Consider the following 10381-nt stretch of genomic DNA (forward strand, 5'->3'; position numbering starts at 1 on the left):
AGGTTGTAATTGATCTAAATCGTTTAGCTTTGTTACACACTATCATAAGAACTTTCTAAAATACCTTTGGTCATTCGTTTTTCACTTCAAAGTTGAAAAACAAGAAAACGGGTTGTTTTTCATTTCAAAAAACAATATTGGAAAATTGGGAAATGGGGCATTATTGGTTTTTCGTTTTAAGATCAAAAATCAAATAAATTACAAGCAGAAATTGAAAAACGGGTCGTATTTTAATTTTCAGAAATCAACATTTTCATCAGTTCAACCAGATATAAATGTGCAAGCACTGACGTGTATATTATGTGCTTCATATAGACAGTGTAAATCAAGCACAAGTGTTGAGAAGACGGAGCAAAAAGTAATATTATTATTGTTCCTAAATAAAAGGGCTATTCTAAGAAAAAGAATGCTGTTTACTAACGTCTCACCGTCGTCACAAAATTTACATACATCTTTTTACCATATAGGACTCAATTCTGTAATACAGGCATAACTAAATCGTACATGTCACTGTGTAACTATTACAACATTTAATGCATTTTAATCAGCGTTCTGCTTCATGCACTTCTGAAACAGCTTTAACTAAAGATTAACCAAATAACTTTTTGAAATCTATTTGATTGTTGTTTGCTTCTTGTTTACTGCGGAGTTAGTTCGTGCAATTTTATTCATTTTTGGATGTTTATTGGCCAAGAACAAGAAATATTATAATACAAGAAAAATAAATAAATGTCTCGGAGGTCAGGAGATCATCCAGTATAAGACTAACTTGACCACAGCGGTGTACAACGTCCAGTATGGAAATCGCTTCCCCATAGTGTTTAATTTTTTGCAGATAGAGCAAATATATGCAACCAATACAACACTTGTGCTTGATTTACACTGTCTGTATATGAAATATACACGTTAGCGCGTGCACACGCTTGTGTGTTTATTCCAGGTTGAAATGATAAAAATGTTGATTTCGGAAAATTAAAATACGACCCGTTTTTCATTTTCTGCTTGTTTGTTATTGAATTTTTTATCTTAAAACGAAAAACGAATAACGCCGTTTTCCCGTTTTTCAACTTGAAGTTGAAGTGAACTTGAAGTGAAAAACGAATGACCAAAGGTACACGGACCCAAAAGGTCTCCACTTCTGATTGAGGTGTTTGCAAATCGGTCTAACACTGCTTACCTGAAGCTGCCATCACCAGAACTGTAAATACAAAATATTTACTACCAGTATGAAAGCTCAAACTTCTATTTATACAGCAGCTACAGAGCTGACAAACACTGACAAATCTGCAATCTGCACAGAGCAAGTTCATCGAATTATAACCTCAATATCAGTGTAAAACATTATTTAAATGAGAAAAAATGCCTGGTTACGAGGAAGGTACTGATACTATTTCTATCATCCCTTTTTTACTTAGACCATATGTGGAAACCTGCACATTTGTAAAAGCAGAACTGATACCAGACAGTTCCCAAATGTGGAATATTTATTTGTAAACATTCTGACATGGATACCACAAAAATACAAAGGTAATGTTTCACAGTTAATGGTTACAAAAGTCTGTAATCTATTGCACAAACAAACATGATCCGTGATGAGACATGACAGCAAAGCCAGCCACAATGATTCAGTAGAAAAGCACTTCTTCCTAATATCCAGGTTCATTGTAAACATGGTTGATGTTGCGCACTGTACGCAGGGCATTCACATTTCCAGATCTCCACTTTTCCCAGGGACTGGGAAACCTAATGGGCACAGATTCCATGGATGTGTAGAAGATGAAGAATCACACTGCGATCACATACCCATTCGTATGCTCTGAATGATCTGAAAGATGGCTAAAGATGAAGAACAGGTAAGTTACAGCTCTAAAACATCAAGGTTTGACTAAAGTACAGGTTTATTTTTGGTAAAAATGTATATACACCAATCAGCCATAACATTAAAACCACCTCCTTGTTTCTACATTCACTGTCCATTTTATCAGCTCCACTTACCATATAGAAGCACTTTGTAGTTCTACAATTGACAACTGACTGTAGTCCATCTGTTTCTCTGCATGCTTTGTTAGCCCCCTTTCATGCTGTTCAATGGTCAGGACTCTCCCAGTACCACCACAGAGCAGGTATTATTTAGGTGGTGGATCATTCTCAGCACTGCAGTGACACTGACATAGTGGTGGTGTGTTAGTGTGTGTTGTGCTGGTATGAGTGGATCAGAGACAGCAGCGCTGCTGGAGTTTTTAAATACCGTGTCCACTTACTGTCCACTCTATTAGACACTCCTACCTAGTTGGTCCACCTTGTAGATATAAAGTCGCTCATCTATTGCTGCTGTTTGAGTTGGTCATCTTCTAGACCTTCATCAGTGGTCACAGGACGCTGCCCATGTGGCACTGTTGGCTGGATATTTTTGGTTGGTGGACTATTCTCAGTCCAGCAGTGACAGTGAGGTGTTTAAAAACTCCAGCAGGGCTGCTGTGTCTTATCCACTCATACCAGCACAACACACACTAACACACCACCACCATGTCAGTGTCACTGCAATGCTGAGAATGATCCACCACCAAATAATACCTGCTCTGTGGTGGTCCTGACCATTGAAGAACAGCATGAAAGGGGGCTAACAAAGCATGCAGAGAAACAGATGGACTACAGTCAGTAATTGTAGAAGTGCTTCTATATGGTAAGTGGAGCTGATCAAATGGACAGTGAGTGTAGAAACAAGATGGTGGTTTTATTGTTACGGTTGAACGGTGTACAGTAAATTATTAAATAATTGTATAAAGTTGAATTTTACCTGATCCACAAACAACAAATACGAAGAGTGCCAAAAGCCACGGCCCAACTGGATATTTCTCCTCCTGTGGTCGCTGCAGGGTAATCATGAAATAAGAAAAGTGTTAATTCAGAACCTTGCATGTCTTTTTGGTGGTATTCCTTTAAAATGTAGAACATTATATATTATATTACAAATTATATAGAGATCATTTAAAGTCTCAGTGTCTGTTCTGTTAAAAGCAGCAATAATTCGCATTCGAGCAACAACTTATTCATTCATTCATTGTCTGTTTTACCAGCACTTTATCCTTCAGGGTTACAATGGGTACACTGCACTGTGAGAAAGGCAAGAAACACCCTGGACAGGTCGGCAGTCCATCACAAGACAAACACACATTCACACACACCCATACTTTTGGTATCTCCAATTAACTGCATAAACCCACACAGACACGAGAAGAACATTCCTGCTTTGAGGCGACAGTGCTACCCACCAGGCCACCGTGGCGCCCGCAATTTAAAATTAATGTAATTAAAAACAAGACGTCTTAAGGATCCTATTAATGTTAGCATGAAGCAACCTATCTTGGTTCTGAAGGTGATTTTCTGATGAATGGACACTGCTGCAATAAATATATATTTTAGCTTGGTGATGGACTGGTTATTTAAGCATTTGAGAAGGATATTGCTATATTGCAGTACTGTCTCTTCTCCACTTTGTTATAATTACTTAGTTTAACAGCCGTGTCTTAATGACAATGTATGTGACCATAGCTCACTTTACTGTAGCATTGTGAAGCAAGTTACAGTTTCAGTTCCTGGTACATTTACAACCAGCCATATTTAACACACCAAGCATAAAAAGGTAGCAAATGTACTTGTATTTTTGTATGTAATTCTGTACTAAGTAATCTAAACTTCTATAATTTACTAAGTGGTTATTAACCTACCATTAATGACATTTTGCAACTTCCAAGACTGTTAAGAGTAAAAAAACCTTCCCAAAGGGGTGGATTGGAGTCTGACCTCCCTGGTCTCAAAATAAATTAATAAATAAGTAAAAATATACAACCCCACTGGATACGATTAACATACACCTTAAAATATAATTCACTGATTCACCCCTGAAATTAACATAACACCCATAATGCAGGTGTCAAAATCAGTTTTTCGAGGGCCACAGCTCTACAAAGTTTTGATTTTTTCCCTTTTTAAAATTATTTTACCTAGTTAGTTAATGTGTTGAATTTAAGAATAATAGTTATAGATGACATCTACATTCTATACATGTACTCTTAGAATTAATTATGATTTTGCATGTTCTCCCTGTCTGCGTGGGTTTACTCCGGTTGGGTGGGTTTACTCCGGGGCTCCGGTTTCCTCCCACAGTCCAAAAACATGCAAGTGAGGTAAATTGGAGATACTAAATTGTCCATGACTGTGTCCTATATAACCTTGTGAACTGATTAATCTTGTGTAATGAATAACTACTGTTCCTGTCATGAATGTAACCAAAGTGTAAAACATGACGTTACAATCCTAATAAATAAATAATAAATTACATACACATTCTTAAACATACAACACAAAATTCTATTGAGCAAATATACAATACCACCATAAAAAAAGCCTTTCGCCACTATGTACAGTCAGTTCCAGGCAAATCTGTCTTTAATTCAAATACATATATTCCAAGAACAAGAATACTAGTAAGTGTTATAACATGCAGTGCTGCTACACTGTCTAGGTCAGTACTTTATTGCAATATTGCAATGCAGGACGTCTTTATTGTTGCTGTGATAGTGACAAATAGACGACTGGAACAAGAAAAGTGGCAGATCATTATAACCCTTCAAGGATTTTGTCTTTCCTACTTTAAAATAGTAAAGTATGCCAAGTTGTCAGTGATTACTAATTCCACAGTTAAAAGGCAGTAGGAAACTGGGGAGAAACTCCTGACAGGAAAAGGGTCTGGTTGAGCTTAAAGCAACAACAACAGAAGAGAAAAGTTCTAACAACTTGCAAGACAGGCAACTCACTTTAAGTACGGCTTTACACCAGTCTCAGGTATGTCTCAGTTTTAACTGTGAAGAGAAGACGTCAAAGTGCAGATTTGACCAATCGTGTGGCAGTAAGAAAGCCATTGCTAGAATGGCAAAAACAAAAGGCTTGCCTGAGCCATGCAGCATTGGCAGTGGATTACTGAAGACTGGAGGAACGACTTATGGACAGATTTTTTAACATTTGAATTAATTCATCAAGCATGAATTCATATATCATGGCAGATTCATTTTTTTGTGATTGAATGATTACAACACATATTGAGTTTATACACTTTTTAAGTTTAAGAACTTACTGAAATAGTGGTCTCTTTGCCCTAGGGCAATAAGAAAACCCAAACTGTCACTACATGCTGAGAGGAAACTGGTTCGCAAAGTTTTTGTCCATTTGCTAGATCTAGAGTAGATCCAGAGTCAGCAACTTGCACAGACTGGGTGAAATCCTGACTAAAAGAGACTACCACAGTATTTTGCAACACCATGTAAACCCTCTGTTCTGCGTTGAGTTGGTCAGGAGTTCATCCTAACTGAAACATCACTAATAAGTTTTTTTTTTTCCAACAATGCTCCTATTTCTTTATTTATCCATCCCTCACTTCTTACCAATCTTTCTGTCCCTGATGCTGAGAAGCAGAGAAGCACCCCAATAGCATGATGCTGCCACCATCATGTTTCACTGTAGGGATGGCATTAAGCAGGTTATGTGAGGGCCTGTTTCATTACCAACCATAGTGTTTGCTGTTTTACCAAATGCTTTACATGCCATTTAGCAACTCTTCAGTGGTCTCCGTTTTGTCACATTTGTCCACAAAGGCCTAATGTATGGATTGCTGCAGAGGTAGTTGTCTGACCAAATGTTTCTCCCAAATCTGTTCAGTATGTTTGGAGCTCTTTTAGATTGAACATTGTGTTTTTTCCTATCTCCCTAACTAAGGACCTTCTTGCCAGATGCCCAATTTGGGCAGGACGGCCAATTTTAGGTAGGTGTAAGGTTGTGCCAAGCTTCTTCTATTTCGAAATTTTTAAGGCCACTCTGGTCCTGGAAAATATATTGTTTTACATGCTTGTTCTGTGTCCTGCCACAGTTTAATTGTAGAGATTGGGTGACAGCTTAACAGACTTTGTTGCTTGATTTTTATTGGGAAAATACAGTGTAAACTGTGGTACAGGTGGACTCCAGTCCAGAACTCAGAGCAAACAGAACACACCTGACGGCAATTTGGAGCGACACCAAAGGGTCTGAACAGTTTTATAATTTAGGGTAAAACTGGCAATTACATCCATTCAAAATAAAATCCAAAACACAATGAGCACAAAAAAGCAGGGGGCTGAATATTTTCTGACTCCACTGTATGCAGGAATACTAAGACATAATCAGCATGCTGCTACTTCAGAAATCATGTAATGACAAAAGACTGTCTAGACCTGTTTTTTTGCAGTCAGGGTCACTATATTCCCAACCTTGGAGCATCAGCTAAAAATGAATTGGGAACAAGAATGGATCATGTGTAACAAAATATTGTTTTCACCCTAAATAACATGGCCAAGGCACATCAGATCTGTCCAAGTTTAAATGATTTTGGACATGACTCCAACATAGTAATACATACAGTTCAGACCTGTTTTAGTGTTTTCATTTCATCTTGGTCAGGGTTGAAAAAAAACACTGGCCACAAGGCAGAAACACCATGGACCGGGCGCTTAGAGAATCATGTAGGTGTAGATGCCCACATGTGTAGATAATCCACATTCAAATCTCAGAGATAGTGGGCTTGCATAATACACCGCTGCACCAACCGAGCATCTTCCAGACCAGTTTCCTCACAGCATCTAGTGACAGTTTGGGTTTTCTTATTGCCCTTGGCAAAGAGACCACTATTTCATATATTTTGTAATGGGCACAGTCAAACTAGCCCTGCATGTTTTTTAAAAAGTGCATAAACTTAGTATGTGTCGTAATCATTCAATCACAAAAAAAATCTGCCATGGTAAACATTGTGTACACTGATCAGCCATGACATTAAAACCACCTCCTTGTTTCTACACTCACTGTCCATTTTATCAGCTCCACTTACCATATAGAATCACTTTGTAGTTCTACAATTACTGACTGTAGTCTAGTCCATCTATTTCTCTACATACCTTTTTAGCCTGCTTTCACCCTCTCTTTCAATGGTCAGGAGCCCCGCAGGACCACCACAGAGCAGGTATTTTTGGTGGTGGATCATTCTCAGCACTGCAGTGACACTGACATGGTGGATCAGACATAGCAGTGCTGCTGGGGTTTTTAAATACTGTGTCCATTTACAGTACTGTCCACTCTATTAGACACTCCTACCAAGTTGGTCCACCTTGTAGATGTAAAGTCGGAGACGATCGTTCATCTATTGCTGCTGTTTGAGTTGGTCATCGTCTAGACCTTCATCAGTGGTCACAGGATGCTGCCGACGGGGCGCTGTTGGCTAGATATATTTTTGGTTGGTGGACTATTCTCAGTCCAGCAATGACAGTGAGGTGTTTAAAAACTCCATCAGCATTGCTGTGTCTGATCCACTCATACCAGCACAACACACACTAACACACCACCACCATGTCAGTGTCACTGCAATGCTGAGAATGATCCACCACCCAAATAATACCTGCTCTGTGGTGGTCCTGTGGGGGTCCTGACCATTCAAGAACAGCATGAAAGAGGGGTAACAAAGCATGCAAAGAAATAGATGGACTACAGTCAGTAATTGTATAACTACAAAGTGCTCCTATATGGTAAGTGGAGCTGATAAAATGGGCAATGTGTGTAGAAACAAGGAGGTGGTTTTAATGTTATGGCTGATTGGTGTATGTAGGATAATTGTACTTTTATTACAGTTCACTTGTTTGCTCTGATTTGGCTTTTGACCAGCGTATTATATTATGTGTTTTTTCTTTTTATTTGTATTTAAAAAAATAAAAATTAAAAATAAGAAATTGAGCACAACAGGTCCTGAAAGACCACATAATCTAATTGTAATGAATGTACTGGTTGGTATTTGCATTACTACCAAATGAGCAGTTGCATGCATGGATTTACTGAAAAGCAAAGTTGTTTACATTTATACAGTATGAAATCTGGGAATAATATAACCTACTAACATCTGGATATGATGTTTATTGGAGACTAATAGGCTACATATACAGATAATAAGATACACTGTATGCTTTTGAAGCCCCGCATGTTAAAATGTACTGAAGTCAATGAAGAGTGTTTAGAAATGCATGGATCTAAATAAGCCAGCCCTGAGAACGATGGTACTGATTTAGATGGCATTTTTTTCTCCAGATGCATGGCAGCCGATTGACCGACTGTCTGACAGACATCAGGTCCAAATTAAAATAATAAGTCATGGTATGTTGATTAATAAATAAATGTACACGCTGTCATTAATCATTTTCGCCGGATAATACGATCATTCTTACCAGGGTCTTGGCCACGTTTCCCCTCTGCGTGATGTTTTTGCTGTGCTTCTCGTTGGCCATCCGGATCCTCTGTTTAGCCACCATCTTCCGATTAAACAAAGAAATACCCTCGTCGGAAGGATAAAATCGGATTGTGGAGCTAATTTTGAATGGTGGATCTAATTCTCTGTGCGTTTCCAGCACTTACTCCCATAAATGCTGCATATAACGGAGTGAAGGGCGCCTCCATCAAAATAACGGCTAATACAGAGAGGAGAGCTGAGCACACTCTGGTCCTTCTAAACCTCCATAAGCTACATAAATTAGCAGTGTATACACTGTTCCATCTAATCTTACTACTGCTGAACACTTCTGAAGCTATGATAATAAAATATTTCACTGTAAACAAAGAAATAATACATCTATTAAAAACCAAAGTCCTTAAAAAGGATGAAATTACTTCACTCGTGAAACCATGTCTGACATTTTAAACTTTTCATGTAACATGTCTGATATTGCTTGAAATTTTTTTTTGAAACTGGTCAAGAAATAAAGAAACAATCACAAAATGCAATTGCAATAAAAATAGAATGTATATTATTTACAAAATGATAAAAACTTGAAAAGGATGGGTGTCTGTTTACTTCTGACTAGCGCCTGCTATGCATCCAAACATCTCATTTCAGTAGTTTCTATCAACCTTATACAGTGTTCCTTATTTTTAGTGTTATTTCAGTGTCTTTTATAGTGTTTGTTGTTGTATACATGTTTTAGTTGTTAGATTGTTTAATTTTATTCCAAAAGTACAGCTCACTCAGTGTAGCACCAGCATTAATCATGGCACTTTTTTATACACAGTGCCTGGAGGAGTTGCCATCTAACAAAAGCATGGAGCACAGATCCAACATCAAGTTAGACAAGGGCTTCAAATTGTACACGTCTAGCTACGTCTTCAATTACGAGGGTGAGTAGCTTAAAAAGTTCCCCAAATTCACGAACGTTTCATTAGCCACTATAAGCGCATTACCTGACATAACGAACACTGACAAACAAATTTAACTCCTGTTACGCCAAGCTAGATTGTGAAGAGGTTCATACATTTTATTTGATAATAGGATGTTATTTATCTGGGAGATTTCCTTTCTGTATGCTTGTATAAACACTTCTTTAGATGCTAGAGCAGCTTGCTTGTTTATATTATTGTGCAACCGACAATTATTTTGACATATTACTTGTAATATTTAAAAGCCCAAAACCAGTTTGCTCAAGCTTCTTCTACTTTTTAGTAAAAGTTTTAGAGTTTTGTCATACCTGCCACCTCAGCCGTTCAAATCAGTCTGTGTTTTTAGTTATTTGTGATCATGCATAGGTACCTCAAAACTTTGAAGAAATCATAACTACCTGTAATTACTTTTATTGCTCCAGTGTTTAAAAGTTGGGTAAGTATAGGATGTAATGGTTAAAGTTTTGATCTGGTTTAGTACCTTATTTAACCATTTACTGATGATGATTAGAAACTGCTCATGGGTCTTTTTTGTAAGTGAGATTTTCTGTCCCTTTTTATTCATTAACTTTCATCCACCATTTTATCCTGGTCCAAGATGCAGCATATCAGGCGCAAGGCAGGAATACCCTGAACAGGGCGCCAACCCACATTAAGATATAGCCCACCATGTCTGTGTAGACAACCAGCTGGCGATAGCACAGCTGAGCTTCAAACCCGGTAATGGGCTAGCATAATAGGCAGCTGCGCCATCAAAGCATTCGTTTTATTTACAAGGAAGCATTAAATTAACCAACAGCAATTACCCTACATGGTGGAAAGCAAATACGATAAATATACTGGAATATTCCACTATGTGACTACATCCAAGAATTACTTTCTAAAAACAACAATTCTGACCTCTAAAATTTCCATCTTCATCCGTTTTGCTCCGTTGTCAGCTACACAAATAGACAAACAAAAAGACTGGACTTGATTACTTAGGGAACTGTGGTTATAACTATGACTCGCAAGTATGTATAACTTCGTATGAGTCACAAGTAACTTGCAGCCAAATCCATCAATAGCACTGCTAGAGACAGATTTTGTTTTAAATGAAGTCTTC

At 37.9% G+C, this 10381-nt stretch overlaps 1 protein-coding gene across 1 annotated transcript; it reads right to left on the reverse strand.

Annotated features, from left to right (window-relative positions):
* Nucleotides 1-1531: 1531 nt before the first annotated feature.
* serp2 (stress-associated endoplasmic reticulum protein family member 2) lies at nt 1532-8606 on the reverse strand. The gene is made up of 3 exons (XM_063006341.1): nt 8295-8606; nt 2798-2870; nt 1532-1836 (listed from the first exon to the last, which is right to left on the reverse strand). The coding sequence occupies exons 1-3, from the start codon at nt 8376-8378 to the stop codon at nt 1796-1798; spliced, it is 198 nt and encodes a 65-aa protein (XP_062862411.1). The 5' UTR covers nt 8379-8606; the 3' UTR covers nt 1532-1795.
* Between the last annotated feature and the right edge of the window lie 1775 nt (nt 8607-10381).

Source organism: Trichomycterus rosablanca, chromosome 12, assembly GCF_030014385.1.
Source record: "Trichomycterus rosablanca isolate fTriRos1 chromosome 12, fTriRos1.hap1, whole genome shotgun sequence".
Taxonomy (NCBI): Eukaryota; Metazoa; Chordata; class Actinopteri; order Siluriformes; family Trichomycteridae; genus Trichomycterus; species Trichomycterus rosablanca.

Bases quoted from the DNA above. Each gene is read 5' to 3' on its own strand.
- serp2 (XM_063006341.1), bottom strand. From the start codon at position 8,378: ATGGTGGCTAAACAGAGGATCCGGATGGCCAACGAGAAGCACAGCAAA. The intron at 2,871-8,294 runs GTAAGAATGATC...ATTACCCTGCAG, and splicing joins GAAACGTGGCCAAGACCCTG to CGACCACAGGAGGAGAAATA. The intron at 1,837-2,797 runs GTAAAATTCAAC...CTTCATCTTTAG, and splicing joins ATTTGTTGTTTGTGGATCAG to CCATCTTTCAGATCATTCAG.